This window comes from Odocoileus virginianus, chromosome 20, assembly GCF_023699985.2.
Source record: "Odocoileus virginianus isolate 20LAN1187 ecotype Illinois chromosome 20, Ovbor_1.2, whole genome shotgun sequence".
In the NCBI taxonomy this organism is placed as follows: Eukaryota; Metazoa; Chordata; class Mammalia; order Artiodactyla; family Cervidae; genus Odocoileus; species Odocoileus virginianus.
In genome coordinates, this window is record NC_069693.1 from 14,769,544 (window position 1) to 14,786,145 (window position 16,602).

The window sequence follows — 16,602 nt, forward strand, 5'->3', positions numbered from 1 at the left end:
GTGGAGCGGGGGGTTCTGGCTGGGTGGAGCCACGGCTTCTTAGCTAGATGTTTGATCGAGCGTTGTGGAGTTTTTTTTAATCCCGTCTGTGTTTTCATCATTCACTGAACGTCAGTTTTGAACTTTTACGAGGCTAATGCCAAAGCCCCCTACCGCCACCCCAGGCCGACTATCCTCGCTGTAGCAGTCGCCCGGATGTAAGCTAGGGTGGAGCCGAGACAGACTGAAGAGTTGGCGCAGACTCAGAAAGGTCTTGACGCCACCTCTTCCCCCAACACGTGATGAAGTCCCGGCGGCTCAGAGCCGGTTTTGCTTTATTCACTTGCCACGTGATGTGGCAACGCAGTATGGCACGTAATACGCAGGCGCAGCTTTCCTTCCCTCCGCATGTGACGAGGACCCAAGGGCCGTCACGTGAGGCAGGAGACGAGCGCGCGGGTGGGGCGGGGTTCGGCGGTGCCTGGCGAGGATCAAAGTGCGGCTGCAGACCGGGCAAAACCCAGTTGGGCTGGACAGCCATGCCGAAGTACTGCCGGGCTCCGAACTGCTCCAACACTGCAGGCCAGCTGGGCGCGGACAACCGCCCGGTGAGCTTCTACAAGTGAGCGCAAGCGAGGGGCGGGGCTTACAGGGAGGCGGGGCCCAAGGGCGGGGCAATGTGGGGCGGGGCCCGAGGATAAATGCTGCGGCGCGGCGCTCCTGGTCTAGGTTGCAGGTATTTGGAAGCAGGGTTAGTTGCAGTAAACACGGTACATGTAAACGTGCAAAGGTATGATACAGCAGGGATCGACGATTAACTGCAGGTATTGAGCGGGGCGAACGGAGGAAAGGGAGGGCTGTGTAGAGGAATGAAGTTGGTCCAGGCTCAGAAAGAGCTTACAGTTGCCTACTCGCCATCCCCACGAATTTGAGGCATCTCAAACTCAAAACTTCCGAAACCGACCTCCTGACTGTCTCTTCCAGAACCTCCCATAAGGTTTCCTATCTAATAGCTTTTCATCCTTTACTGTCTTTCAGGCTAGAAATGCTTAGAACCAACTTTACTTTTTTCTCACATCTGAGAAAGTAAAACTTGGCTTAAATTTTTAAAACAAAACCCAAAATCCCTGCCTTCTAATTTATTTAGGTGGGATGACAGAGATGGAAAAAGCTGGCTGAAAAGTTAATTGGAAAAAATTTTTCTCAGGGACGTGCTGCAGATGTGAAGGAGCAAAACTTCCCTTCTTTAAGCGACTACTGCTTTTTTACTAAGAAGCTTTGTTCTCTAAAATCATAGGCTATCACAAACTTTGCTGTTTGAAATTACATCAGTAGGAATGAAACATCTTACTTAAGGCCTGGAGAAGTTAGGTCGCTTGACACAGAGAAGCAGCCTTGATTTATAGTCCAGGTTCAGAACTTCAGGTAAGGGGTTTCTGGACACAGTAGTTCACATCTACCCAAACTTTATTGCTTCCAAGGAGACAGACCCTGGGCCCACTTTGCAATCCAGGTCTGATATTGATCCATTTACGCACAGTGCTGCTCTGCTTTGATCTTATCCAAACACTGTTTCACTTACATTTCACCTAAACTTTACCCATTCCCCCAAGCCCCAATAATGAGGCTTCCCAGGTGGCGCTAGTGGTGAACCCAGCTGTCAATGCAGGGTATGTAAGAGACCTGGGTTTGATCCCTGTCAGAAAGATTCCCTGGAGGAGGGCACGAGCAGTCCACTCCCGTATCCTTGCCTGGAGAATCCCATGGACAGAGGAGGCTGGCAGGCTACAGTCCATAGCGTCGCAGAGTCGGACACGACTGAAGCGACTTAGCATGCAAACCCCAATAATAATTATTTTCCTCTGTTTGATGAAATTCCCCACAGTACCTCTGGTGTGCAGTTCACTTATTGCCAAGGTAAATAAGCCTGACTTTATTAGACTCCAGGTTTGTCCCTGGTGGCCTTAGTCTAAATGGGCCAGGACACATTCCTCATCTGGTCCATCAGCAAATCCTGTTGGCATTCCCTTAAAAAATTTTTTTTAAGTTATTATTTTTGGCTGCAGTGGGCCTTCATCGCTGCACACAGGCTTTCTAGTTGAGGTGAGTGGGGGCTACTCTCTAGTTGTGGTACCCAGGCTTCTCATTGTGGTGGCTTCTCTTGTTGCAGAGCACGGGCGCCGGGGTGTGGGGGTTTTAGTAGTTGTGTGAGTGGGCTTAGTAGTTGTGGTCCACAGGCTTAGTTGCTCTGAAGCATGTGGAATCTTCCCGGACCAGGTGTTGAACCCATGTCCTCTGCATTGGCAAGTGGATTCTCAACCACTGGACCACCAGGGAAGTCCAGGCTCTTCCTTTAAAGTCTATCCAGAATTGACCACTCTGTCCCCCATCTCTGCCCCCACCCTGGTGTTGGCCACCTCCTGACTGCACTATTTTAGTCGGTTCTCCATTTGACAAGCTGCTCCCACAGTCTGTTTTCCACATGCAGTCACAGGGGACTGGTAACCCCCTGAGTCAGATCAGGGCTCAGATGTCTCCCCTGGCTCCCACCTGACTGTATAAAAGACAAGAAGGTGAGGCTGGAGCAGGCAGTAAGCAGGCCTACGAAGCCCTACAGGCACTGGATCCCCACTCTCTGGCCTTATCTCCTCTCTCCTGCCTCTTACTCATTCCATGCCAGTATCACTGCCTGTTTGATGTTCCTCTAGCATGCCAGGCACATTCTTGCCCCAGGGCCTTTGCATGGAAAGTTCTTCCCTTTATGACCACTGCTCTGTAAAATGATAACCCTCTCCCAGTACGTACGTATTTTCTTTACTAACTTCTTGCTTTATTTTCCCCTTTATCCTTAACACTCTCTGGCATACCACATGTTTAATATTGGGTTGGCCAAAAAGTTCATTTGGGTTTTTCCACAAGATTGTATAGAAAAAGCCAAACGAACTTTTTGGTCAACCAAATATATCCATTTATTGTCTCTTCCATTAGAATGTCAGCTTCCTGAAGGCAGGGATTTTTGTCTGTCTTATTCCCTGTTGTGTCTCTATCACCCAGAACAGTGCCTGGCACATATTACTTAGTAAATATTTGTTGGGTTAATTAGGTGAATGTGTCTCATATGAGCTTCCCAGGAAACCCAGAACTCCACATCCCAGCTACCATTTGAGGGACCCTGTTTCAGGGTAGGAGGAGAGTAGAGTGGTCTTTGGACCTGAATCAGTATGTCCAGACTTGCTTTTTAAAATGTATCACTCTGACGTGCATGTGCATGCTAAGTTGCTTCAGTTGTGTCAGACTCTTGTAACCTTATAGACTGTAGCCTGCCAGGCTCCTCTGTCCATGGGATTCTCCAGGCAAGAATACTGGAGTGGGTTGTGTGCCCTCCTCCAGGGGATCTTCCTGACCCAGGGCCCAATCCACATCTCTTATGTCTCCTGCATTGGCAGGTGGGCTCTTTACCACTGGTGCCACTTGACACCATTTATTAATTCAGCAACTTTGAGTGTCTCCTGTAGTAAGCAGGCCCCTGCTGGACACACGGGACACTGACACATCTTGTTCCTGCCCTGACAGAGCTCATGGAAAGGTGCAGGGTCAGTCATTGACGAACTGAGGACCCAAACTGATCCTCTTTTCTTCAGCACCACTGCCCCCAGTCTATACCATTAATCCATGCTTTAACTCTACCCCTTGACACTCCCCATCCTGCAACAATCACAACAAAACCCCTAACTCTTTGGAAATACAGTTACAGATGCCAGTGACAGAATCCTCACTAAACTATTAGGAAATAAGGACAGGAAAAAGCCCACCACGCTCCCAGCCTGACTACTTCTTAGCACCTCTGCTATCACAGTGTAGTCCAGGCTGTCAGTCTCTTTTAAGATCTTTTTTTAATGTGGACCATTGTAAAGTCTTTATTGAATTTGTAACAATATTGCTTCTGTTTTGTCTTTTGACCACGAGGCATGTGGGATCTTAGCTCAGCTCCCAGACCAGGGATCACACCCAGGCCCCTTGGATTGGAAGGCGACGTCTCAACCATTGGACCACCGGGGAAGTCCCTGTCATTGTCTCTTACTGAGATGCTGTTACAGTTGCTTGCTGGTCTCCCTGCTTCCGCTCTTGCTTCCCTTACAGCAACAACAGTAAAAACTTCTTTAGGGAGCACTTCCTATAGGCCAGGTGCTGTTCCAGGTTCTTCACACGTAATAATGAGAACAATAATGACTGTACACAGCAGCCAGAGGAACATAGAAAAATCAGTTCACGGAATTCGCTGGTGGTCTACTGGTTAGGACTCCACGCTTTCACTGCCAAGGGCCCGGGTTCAACCCCTGCTTGGGGAATTAAGATCCCACAAGCTACTCGGTGTAGGGAAAAATAAAAATCAGTTCACATCTGTGTGTTGAAATCTCCACCAGTGGCTGCCAGGCTGTTCCTCACACAGGCTGACCCATTCCCACCTCAAGGCCCAACCCTGAATCACTCTTGCAGAAGCCATTTAGCTAAGAGTTTGATGAGAAGTAGGCTCCAAAGCAGATTCTAGAGGGCATGGATGCTAGAAGGAACAAGGTGAAACAATGAGCAAAGTACTGGGAAATAACTTGAAATTCCTGCCAGGATGCCAAAGGAAACATTCATTAGTTGTGTTTTAGACCCTATCAGCACACAGGAACAAATGACAGTCATCTCATGGGGGTGGGTGTCTATGGGGTGTCTATCAGGTATGCATTGCATCTGTCTGGCAGTTAACAAAGTCCTGAAATAATAGTGGCTTAACTAAATTATGGGGTCTGTAGGAATCAATCTGGCTGAGTTATGCTACAGTAACAAACTCACCAAAACTCAATAGCTTACCGCAACAAAGGTTTATTTCTCACTCAGACTAATGTCCTTGGCAGGCCATTGATGGCACTTCTCTACTGTGTCTTAATTAGGGGCCTGGGCTGGAGGAGCTGCCCCTAGGTGGAATGTTGCTGATCTTGTGGGAGGGGGAAAAAGAGACAGTGGGGAGAAGTCACCCAGTGGCTCCTGGTAACTTGTGTACTTTGAAGTGGCCCATGTAACTTTAACTGCTTTGGCAAGTTTATAGCAGTGTCAGGTCAGTGGAGTGGAAATGTGTTTCTGTGTTGGCAATGGTAGCAAATGTTTTGAACAATAATTCAGTCTATGCAAGGTTTGTTTTTCTCTCATATAAAGCAAATATGTATGTCGGCAGACCAGCACTGATGTGGCAGCTCCACAGTCATCAGGGATGAAGGTCCTGTCTTTCATATCCATCCTCCAGCTGCCAACTGCCCCAACCATCATGCCCTACCATTTCTGGTAGGGAGAAAAGGGAAAGGAGGAAGAGTAAAAGGGACTCAACTCTAAACCAAGCTGGTCCACTTCACAAAGCCTTCCCAGAAATCCCACCCAATGATTCTTCATCACTGGGCATTGCAACTGCAAAGGATGCTGGGAAATGTAGTCTTTTTGATAGGCTTTAACCACCCTGATGACTTTTTGAATTATGTTAGTAAGGAAAAACAGAACTAGTGGTGCTCTAGATAGAATGGCTAACTAAAGACTAAATAAGAAAGACTAAGTTAGAATGGCTAACTAAGACTAAAATATTGCTATATACAAAAAAAGATTGGCTGTCCACTTAAGGTAGATTTTTAGAGAGGGACATTTCCTATTATAGATGTTGCTATCCAGAGGGACAAAAGAGAATAAAAATAAAACCAAATTAGGAAGAGGTTTTTTAATGATATTCCTTTCCTCCTTTGCCCCTTGAGCTGCTTCTGATTCCATCTGAGGTTGCTTCCACATTTAAGGTACTATCTCAGATGTCTCACCCAACATGGAAATATTCACTGGCCAGGACTTAATTGCATGTCCCCACTATGGCAAAGGAACCCAGGAAACAGTCATTTAACAGAGCACATTATGGCCTCAAAAAAGTTGGAGTTTGTTAGTAAGGAAGAAGCAGAGAGTGGATATGGAATAATCCTTTGGCAGTCTCTGCCCCTGCTATTACAGAGGGATTTCATGTCCAGGTAGACTGAGGCTGGTGAGAGCAGCTGGATCTCAGATGGAGGCTGAGGGAAGTGCAGCAGCCAGAGTTCCTGGCTTTGTGCCCTGGGGTTCTTCTCTTTGGCTGCCATGGCTCCCCTCTGAGTCAGCCCTCAGTCCTCTTTAACCAGCTACCCACCACTGTCTGCCTTTTGCCTGAGGAGTCTTGCTCTGCACCCCACGACCAACCTCAGTGCATCCCGTCCACCACCTCCCCAAAGGTGGCCTCTTTAGCGTCTTATGTGGCTTTCCCAGTGTTTCTTTATACAAACACAGTATATGTTGGTTAGCTTCCTGTGGCTGCTGTTTCAAACTGCTGGTGGCTTTAAACAATAAGAATTATGCTCTCACAATCCAGGTTGGTTTTACTGGGCCAAAATCAAGGTGTCAGTAGGGTTGCATTCCCCAGGAGGCTCTAGGAGAAAATCTGTTCCTCAATCTTCCGGTTTCTGGCGTCCGCAGGCATTTCTTGGCTTGTGGCCACATCATCCCAATCTCTGCCTCTGTGGTGATATTGCCTTCTCCTCTTTTGTCTGTGATAATGATATATTCTTCCATTTCCCTCTTAGAAGAATACTTGGACTTCCCTGGCAGTCCAGTGGTTAAGATTCTGTGCTTCCACTACAGGGGACAGGGGTTCGATCCCTAGTCAGGGAACTAAGATCCCTCATGCCATGTGGTATGCCAAAAAATTAAAAACAAAAAACAAACTTGCGATTGCATGGAGGACCAACACGGATGATCTCCAATAATTTCCCCATCTCAGGATCCTTAGTCACATCTTTTGTCATGAAATGCAGTATTCACAGCGTCCAGGATTGGGACAAGGATGTCTTTTGTGGGACTATTATTCAGCCTACCACAATTACTGAAAGCTGGTGTACTCCATTTGGAACCTTTTCCCCACATAATATATGCTTAAAAATAGCATGTCCGTTCATACAGTGCCTCCAACTTACTTTAGAGCTCATAGTGTTCTTTTGTGTGCATATGTTTGAGTTTATTTATCTTGTCTCCTACGGATGGTACTGTCCCCTACTTTCTAACACTCCTTACTCTTCCTTTTTAAGAAAGAGGGTACAGAACTTACAGCGCTCAGCCTGTAAAGATATCCAGATGTTTTTATGGTTAACTCCTATTTATGGAATTGATACTGATTTTCCATTTTCAATTGTGATTTAAAGATACATAAAAGTTTCTCTTTTAGGTATCTTTGTTTACTACTTAAAGTTGGTCAATTTTTAAAGAACTAGTTATTTTGTATTGGGGTGTCACCAATTAAAAGGTTGTGATTGGTTCAGGTGAACAGCTAAGGGAATCGGCCATACCTATCCATGTATCCATCCTCCCCCAAACTCCCCTCCCATCTAGGCTGCCACAGAACATTGAGCAGAATTCCCTGTGCTATGCAGTAGATTCTTGTTGGTTATCCATTTTAAATATAGCAGTGTGTACAGGCAACCATAAGTTCATTCTCTTTCTGTTTTGTAAGTTCATTTTGTATTTCTTATAGATTCCACATATAAGGGATGTCATATGACATTTCTCCTCTAACTTATAAAATTGCTTAGTTTTAAGAAAAAATATTAAGTAAATAATGTCTCCTTGTGGAAGACTTTGTGAAGGGGGGATGTGGGTGACTATTAGTTATCTAATGCTTCATAACATTTAGCAGCTTAAAATAAACCTTTTATTTTAAACCTCACAATTTCTGGCAGCTGCCATGGGACCAGCCGGCCAGAGCTTAATGATGGGGCCACCCTAGGTGCAAGTGAAGCTGGGAAATGAGGTCTTTACTGTGGACAGTCTTGAGCCCAGGGCTAAACAGAGTGTATCACTATAAAAGGGGACAATGGCACCAGCTGACAGGTGGCACTACTGCTATAGACACAGAAGTAGTAGGGCCTGTAGAGGGTGCCTTATCAGATAATCCCCACCCACTCCCACTGGGAGTTTTACTTAGTTCATTTTTTAAAATTAAAATTGTTTAAAGTTTTAATTGTGGTAAAATACACATAAAATCTACCATCTTAACCATTTTTAAGTTCAGCAGTATTAATATGAAACATATTCACATCGTTGAGCAACCAGTCTCCAGACTCTTTGATCTTGCAAACCTGAAACCCAATGAAAAAGAACTCCCAATTTTCCTACCCCTCCCCCAGCCCCTGGCAACACCATTCTACTTTCTGTTGCTATGAGTTTGATTACTTTGGATACCTCATATAAGTAGAATCATATTTGTTGTTCATTCTCTAAGCTGTGTCAGACTCTTGGTGACCCTATGGACGGTGGCACAACAGGCTGCTTTCTCCTTCACGATCTCCCAGAGTTTGCTTAGATTTGCGTTTATTGCATTGGTGAAGCCATCTAACCAGCGCATCCTCTGCTGCACCCTCCTCCTGTTGCCTTCAGCCTTTCCCAGCATCAGAGTCTTTCCCAGTGAGTCGGCTCTTCACGTCAGTGGCCATAATACTGGAGCTGCAGCTTCAGCATCAGTCCTTCCCATGAATATTCAGGGTTGATTTCCTTTAGGATTGACTGGTTTGATCTCCTTGCTGTCCAAGGGATTCTCAAGAGTCTTCTCCAGCACCACAATTCGAAAGTATCAATTTTTCAGTGCTCAGCATTCTTTATGGTCCAACTCTCACATCCAGACATGACTACTGGAAAAACCATAGCTTTGACTATGTGGTCATTTGTCAGCAAAAGTGATGTCTTTGCTTTTTATTTATTTTTTTTTATGTCTTTGCTTTTTAATATGCTGTGTATGGTTTGTCATAGCCTTCCTTCCAAGGAGCAAGCACGTTTTAATTTCATGGCTGCAGTCACTGTCTGCAGTGATGTTGGAGCCCAAGAAAATAAAATCTGCCACTACTTTCACTTTTTCCCCTTCTATTTGCCATGAAGTGATGGGACCAGATGCCATGATCTTAATTTTTTGAATGTTGAGTTTTAAGCCAGCTTTTTCTCTGTTCTCTTTAACCCTTATCACTTTCTGCTATTAGAGTGGTATCATCTGCATATCTGAGGTTATTGACATTTCGCTCAGCAATCTTGATTCCAGCTTATGATTCATTTCATCCAACATTTCGCATGATGCACTCTGCATATAAGTTAAATAAGCAAGGTGACAGTATACAACCTCGTTGTACTCCTGTCTCAATTTTGAAGTAGTCCATTGTTCCAGGTCTGGTTCTAACTGTTGCTTCTTGACCTGCATACAGGTTTCTCAGGAGACAGGTAAGTTGTTGTTGTTCAGTAGCTTAGGTTGGATACAAAGAGTTGTATCCAACTCTTTGTGACATAATGGACTACAACACACCAGGACTGTCCTTCACTGTGGTATTCCATCTCTTGAAGAATTTTCCACAGTTTATTGTGATCCACACAGTCAAAGGCTTTAGTGTAGTCAGTGAAGCAGATGTTTTCCTGGAATTCTCTTGCTTTTTCTGTGATCCAGCAGATGTTGGCAATTTGATCTCTGGTTCCTGTCCCTTTTCTAGATCCAACTTGTACATCTGGAAGTTCTTGGTTCACGTACCATTGAAGCCTAACTTGAAGGATTTTGAGCACGACTTTGCTAGCATGCGAAATGAGCACAATTGTGCCGTTGTTTGAACATTCTTTGGTATTGCCTGTCTTTGGGATTGGAATGAAAACTGACCTTTTCCAGTGCTGTGGTCACGGCTGAGTTTTCCAAGTTTGCTGGACTATGGAGTGCAGCACTTTAACAGCATCATCTTTTATGATTTGAAATAGCTCATCTGGAATTCCATCACCTCCTCTAGCTTTGTTCGTAGTAATGCTTCCTAAGGCCCGCTTGACTTCACATTCCAGAATGTCTGGCTTTAGGTGAGTCACCACACCATCGTGGTTATCTGGGTCACTAAGACCTTTTTTGTACAGTTCTTCTGTGTATTCTTGCCACCTCTTCTTAATATCATTTCATTCTGTTAAGTCCTTGCTGTTTCTGTCTTTTATTGTGCCCGTCTTTGCATGAAATATTCCCTTGATATATCTTATTTTCTTGAAGAGATCTCTAGTCTTTCCCATTGTATTGTTTTCCTCTATTTCTTTGCATTGTTCACTTAATAAGACTTTCTTATCTCTCCTTGCTATTCTTTGGAACTCTGCATTCAAATAGGTATATCTTTTCCTTTCTCCTTTGCCTTTCACTTCTCTTCTCTTCTCAGCTATTTGTAAGGCCTCCTCAGACAATCATTTTGTCTACTTACATTTCTTTTTCTTGGGAAAAAGAAACTGTTACAAACCTCCATCCATAGTTCTTCAAGCACTCTATCAGATCTAATCCCTTGAATCTATTTATCACTTCCACTGAATAATCATAGTGAAAGTGAAAGTTGCTCAGTCGTGTCCGACTCTTTGCGACCCCATGGGCTATACAGTCCATGGAATTCTCCAAGCCAGAATACTGGAATGGGTAGCCGTTCCCTTCTCCAGGGGATCTTCCCAACCCAGGGATTGAACCCAGGTCTCCCACATTACAGGCAGATTTTTTACCAGGTGAGCCACAAGGGAAGCCCAACAATATTGGAGTGGGTAGTCTATCCCTTCTTCAGCAGATCTTCCTGACCCAGGAATCCAACCGGGGTCTTCTGCATTGCAGGGGGATTCTTTACCAACTGAGCTAAAGGGAAGCCCGAATAATCATTAGGGATTTGATGTAGGTTGTACTGGAATGGCCTAGTGGTTTTCCCTACTTTCTTCATTTAAGTCTTAATTTTGCAATCAGGGGCTCATGATCTGAGCCACAGTCAGCTTCTGGTCTTGTGTTTGCTGACTGTATAGAGCTTTTCCATCTTCAGCTGCAAAGAATATAATCAGTCTTATTTCAGTATTGACCATCTGGTGATGTCCATGTCTAGAGTAATCTCTTGTGTTGTTGAAAGAGGGTGTTTGCTATGACCAATGTGTTCTCTTGGCAAAACTCTGTTAGCCTTTGCCCTGATTCATTTTGTACTCCAAAGTCAAACTTGCCTGTTACTCCAGGTATCTCTTGACTTCCTACTTTTGTATTCCATTCCCCTATGATGAAAAGGACATCTTTTTTGATGTTGGTTCTAGAAAGTATTGTGGAATCATACAGTATTAGGACTTTTTTTTGTGTGTGACTGGTTTATTTCACTTACCATAATATACACAAGGTTCATCCATGTTATATAACATGTGTCAGAATTTCTTTCCTTCTTTTTTTTTTTTTTTGGCTGCATTGCCCAGCATGTGGGATCTTAGTTTCCTGACTAGAGATAGAACCCATGCCCCCTGCAGTGGAAGTGTAGAGTCTTAACCACTGGACTGCTAGGAAAGTCCCAGAATTTCTTTCCTTTTTAAGGCTGAGTAATATTTCATTGTGTGTGTGTGTGTATTGTGTATATATGTATATCTAGTGTATGTATATGTGTGTGTGTGTGTATATATATTCCACCTTTTGTTAAAACATTCATTTGTTGATGGACCCTTGGGTTTCTTCCACCTCCTGGCTATTGTAAATAATGCTGTTATGAACATGAGTGTGCAAATATCTCTTTGAGACCCTGCTTTGAAGTTTTATTGGGGGGGGGTCTTTATCCAGAAGTGGGATTTGGATCATATGATAATACTCTTTTCAGTTTTTTGAGGAACTACCATATCATAGAGCCTTCTCCATTTTACATTCCTACCAACAGCACACAGGGTTCCAGATTCTGCATATTCTTCTCAATTCTTGTTATTTTCTTTTTTTTTTTAATATAGTAGTCATTCTAATGGTTATGAGGCAATATCTTGTGATTTCGATTGGCATTTTCCTAATGATAAATGATATTGAACATCTTTCATATGCTGGTTGCCATTTGTATCTTCTTTAGAGTCTATTCAAGCCCTTTGCCCATTTTTTAATCAGGTAATTTTTTGTTGTTTAAAAACCTTTTGACATGTTTTCAAGCATACACAAAAAATAGTGTTGTTTAAATGACTCCTCATGTATCTATCACTCAGTTACACCAGTAGTCAACATTTCACTAATCTTTTTCTTCCACCTTCCTCCCACGTACATCTTTAATGCAGTATTTTAAAGTAAATTCCAGTCTTTTATTCATAAATATTTCAGAATATTTTTCCAACAAATGACTATTTTAGAAGCTTAAATCAGTATATTGATCACAACTAGCAAAATTAACTTCTTACAATTATCTAATAACCAATTCATGTTGTTTCCCCCAACTGGATTAAAATGTCTTTTTACAGAATGGTTGGTTGCAGAAGAAGCCCAGATCTGCTTTTGTGTTGATGTTTCTTAAATCCCCTTTAATCTATAACCCCACCCCTAGCCCCATGAATATAGGATCTCCCACATTCTAGATTTGTCCCATTTTGTTAACTGCTCCCTTAGGTTCCTGTGGAGGAACAGATTAGTGGGGAGGGGAGAGTGGCCATGGAAGAGAGACCAGGAAGGAGTTTGGAGGCTTTGGGGGACAGACAACAACAGATATGGGAGAGGTGGGCTGATGCTGGGTGTTTAAAAGATGAAGGTGAAGGTCGCTTAGTTGTTTCTCTTAGACTCTTTGTGACCCCATGAACTATATATAGTCCATGGAATTCTTCAGGCCAGAATACTGTAGTGGGTAGCCTTTCCCTTCTCCAGGGGATCTTCCCAACCCAGGGATCGAACCCAGGTCTGCCACATTGCAGGTAGATTCTTTACCAGCTGAACCACAAGATGGGAGCAAAAAAATTAGATATGGGTAGAGGCAGAGATGGGCTTCCCTAGTGATTCAGATGGTAAAGAATCTGGAAACCCAGGTTCTATCTCTGGGTGGGGAAGATCCTTAGAAGAGGGCATGGCTACCCACTCCAGTATTCTTGCCTGGAGAATCCCATGGACAGAGGAGCCTGGTAGGCTACAGTCCGTGGGGTTGCAAAGAGTCGGACAGGACAGAGTGAATAACACCCCCCCCACCCCCCACCCCCCCCCACCCCACACACACACACACAACCTGGTTGGGAGGCATGGCCAGACTCTGCCCCGGGGGAGGCAGAGGTTTGGCACTCAAGGCTCTCGGTGTGCCCGTGCTGGCGGCTGCGGGGGTGGGGTGGGGTGGGGCGGTGGGGGCGGGGGCGGGGGTTGGACCTGACATCGCTGACCTCGCCCCCCTGGCAGGTTCCCGCTGAAGGATGGCCCCCGGCTGCAGGCCTGGCTGAGGCACATGGGCCGTGAGCACTGGGTGCCCAGCTGCCACCAGCACTTGTGCAGCGAGCATTTCGCCCCCTCTTGCTTCCAGTGGCGCTGGGGCGTGCGCTACCTGCGACCCGACGCCGTGCCCTCCATCTTCTCCCGAGCGCCGCCCGCCCAGGTGAGCTCGGGGAAGCCCCATAGCCGGAGTGGGTCACCAGCCCTCCCCGCCTGAGGAATTTCCCCTTGGAGTCTGGCCCTGATGTCCACCACCCCGCGCCTTGTCTTCCAGAGGCAGCAGAGTTCCCGAAGCATGGAGAAACCCGTCGTGCCTCCGCCTCCGCCTCTGCAGGAGACCCCATCCTTGGCCCCAGGCCCTGCCGTCCCGGCCCCTGGGCCCGTACAGCTCTTGATGCTGGGGCCAGCCTCCGGGGCCCCCGAGGCTCCAGCCACCGTGTTCCTGACGCCCCTGTCGCTTCCGCCGGCTCCCGCGGGGCTGCGCCCTAGAGCATCAGCCCAGCACCCCCGGGCCGGGCTGGGCGCGGCGCTGGGCGCACTGCAGCGGCGGGTGCGGAGGCTCCAGCGGCGCCACGAGCAGCACCAGGCGCGGCTGCGGGCCCTGGAACAGCTGGCGCGGCAGCTACAGGCGCGGGTGCACTGGGGCCGGCTGTGTGCGGTGAGTGCCCTGCCTGGCCCACACAGCCCCAGTGTTTTCGTCTAGAGTCCAGAGTTGAAAAGTCACAACATATCACCCAGGGTTCCAAATTGCTGCCATGAAAAAAATCAATCTGGCAATGCCAAGCAACTATGGGCAGAAACTGAGTAGTGGCTGTTCCCTTTTTTAATAATACTTAAGCCCCCCTATTCTCTTCTAGGGGGTTTCCCAAGTGGCACTAGAGGTAAAGAGCCTGCCTGCCAATGAAGGAGAAGTAAGAGATGTGGGTTGGATCCCTGGGTCGGGAAGATCCCCCGGAGGAGGGGACAGCAACACATTCCACTCTTCTTGCCTGGAGAATCCCACGGCCAGAGCAGCCTGGCGGGCTGCAGTCCGTAGGGTTGAACAGAGTTGGACAGGACTGAAGCGACTTAGCATACACACATACTCTCTTTTGGACACAGTTAATAACTTAAAACTCACTTGACCTTGATGTTGACAGTCCCTGTTTCCCATATGAAAAACTGAAGTACAGTGTGACTTGCCCAAAGCCAGGCAGCCAGTAAGCTGCAGAGGCAGGGTCCAAACTCAGCTGTCCTGCCCCAGAGGAGGCCTGTGCGCTTCTGCTGGAGACCTCTGGGCATGGCCCCTATAGAGCTTGGGTTTGCAGCTCTATACTAGAGTTTCCTGACCCTATCTAAGGCCCTTTGCCCCTGTATTTTACTGCTGAGTATTTTCTGGGGTGGGAAGTGGAGAGGATCATGTCTTTAAAAATCAAAAATTGGCCAAGCCTTTTTCCTGCTTAAAACCCCAGGGGCAAACTTGAGGTCCTGGGGCTCTCGTTCCTGCTTGGAAAAGGGAGGTGGGGAGGAGTTTCCGAAAGCCCCTGAGCTGCCTCTGTAGCTGAGATGCCCTCACCTGACAGCCAGTGGGTGGACCTGGCCCACAGATACCATTCGTTTGGCTTCAGTAATGCTTTAACATATTTTCTGGCCTTTCCCGAAGGCTCAGCAGATGTAGCAGCACTGGGTTCATATCCCCAGACAGTAGCAGTCAGCTGGAGCTGCAGTGGCCGTCCCTGGAGGCTCTGTGTTTGAGGCTGTGGCCTGAACCAGCCATGCAGCAGACGGACATGCTGGTGGGGGAGTGGACAGAGACAAGCACAGAATGCAGACTCAGGCCTGAGGCTCTTCATGGAGCCGGCCAGGGCCCTGGGCTGACACTGTGTCTCTCTCTGCCTCCCCTGCCCCTCTTCCATTCCTGTTTCTCAATCTCTTCTCTCTCCCACATTCATCTTTGTCTTTCTGCACCCCCCAATCTCTCTGTCATCCCATTTATCTCCCCATTTCCCCGTGTCTCTCTTCATCTGCCTCTTTGTCTATCCCCCATACCCATGTCCCTGTCTCTCTATCCCTGCATTTCTCCCACACCCCCATACCTGTCTCTCCATGTCTCTGTCCCCCCTCATCTCTGTCCCTGTTTTCCCATACCGCTTCGTTCCCTCCTGAATGTCTCTCTGGTTCTCACCTCTCTCTCTGCCCACGTCTCTGTCTGTCTCCTGACGCCCCCCTCCCCCCTCCCCTCCCTGTTCCTCATGGTTTCTCCCCCTGCCCCCACTTCTTCCTTCCCTCCTCCCCTCCTCTTACTTCCCTGTGTCCTCCATCTCTGCTACTTCTTTCCCTGGGATGGCCCAGCTCCCTCGACCTGAGGAATCCCAAGCCTTCACCATCATCTGTGGAGGGCCTGACATTGCTGTGGTCCTTGCCCACGGTCCTGCACCTCCCACGCTGGACGCCAAGCCTGAGCTCCTGGACACTCAGACTCCCAGTGCATAAGGACCAGGACAGATAATGTCTTGGGAAGGATGACAGAAGACAGAGGAAGAGAGACACATCACACGTGGGCTTGGCCCGCATGCCTGGGGCATAGCACTGCCTCCCTCAAAGACCTGGCTCCCACTACCTCCTCCTAGGAACCCCTTGAACTTTAGGGCTGACCTGGGCCCAAGACCTCTGTCAGTAGTGATGACCCTGGGTACCAGGTCCCAAACCCACCTTCAATCTTTGTGGTCAGTAAAATATTCTCAGAGCAGGGAGAATATTGTTTGCTTTCGGAGAGTTGTAACTGGGACTGAAGAGCCCCTCATACCCTTTTCCAAGCCTGGCACCAAGCTGGGGATACAGCAGTGAACACAGCTGACAGAAGCCCTGTCCTCATGGTGCTCCAATTCTGCTTGAATAGAAGATGAAATAGTGAACTAATAAACAATATAATTTCAGACTGTGATAAGTGCCTATAAAGACTGAATGAAAATGTAATGGCTGGAGTGAGGTGGGTGGCGGGGGAGGGGGGGTGGTTGTGGGCAGAGGGAGGGAGGGAAGATTCTCTAAGGAGACAGTGTTTGAGCAGAGACCTGGATGATGAAAAGAAGCTGGCCTGGAAGGCATGCAGACTGGATGTTCCAGGGAGAACAGCCCCTGTTCTAACAGCATCATCTAAGGTGTAAGCTGGAGGAGGGCAGTGTTGCTATGGTGAAGCAGGGGTGGGAGTGAGTTTGTGTGTAAGGAGGGCGGGGTTGGGAGGCAACATTAGATAGAGCTGAAAAGGTCTCATTGAAAAGGAACCAATAAGTGAAAGCCTAAAAGAGAGGAGAAAGGAGATCAGGTATTTGGGGGAGGGGCATTCCAGGCAGAAGGAACAGCTAGTGCGAAGGTCCAGGGTTGAGGAGGGACAA

The 16,602-nt window shown here is 47.0% G+C and overlaps 1 protein-coding gene across 6 annotated transcripts; it reads left to right on the forward strand.

Moving 5' to 3' along the window:
* The first annotated feature begins 23 nt into the window (after positions 1-23).
* Positions 24-16,157, forward strand: THAP8 (THAP domain containing 8). 6 transcript variants are annotated; one of them, XM_070451838.1, is made up of 5 exons: positions 36-601; positions 13,202-13,394; positions 13,506-13,889; positions 14,089-14,142; positions 15,563-16,157. In XM_070451838.1, the coding sequence occupies exons 1-5, from the start codon at positions 282-284 to the stop codon at positions 15,701-15,703; spliced, it is 1,092 nt and encodes a 363-aa protein (XP_070307939.1). In that variant the 5' UTR covers positions 36-281; the 3' UTR covers positions 15,704-16,157. The 6 variants fall into 6 exon arrangements, with proteins under 6 accessions (XP_070307938.1, XP_070307939.1, XP_070307940.1 ...); XM_070451839.1 differs by having other exon boundaries at positions 38-601; positions 14,089-14,112; XM_070451837.1 differs by lacking the exon at positions 15,563-16,157 and having other exon boundaries at positions 24-601; positions 14,089-15,532.
* Positions 16,158-16,602: the final 445 nt, after the last annotated feature.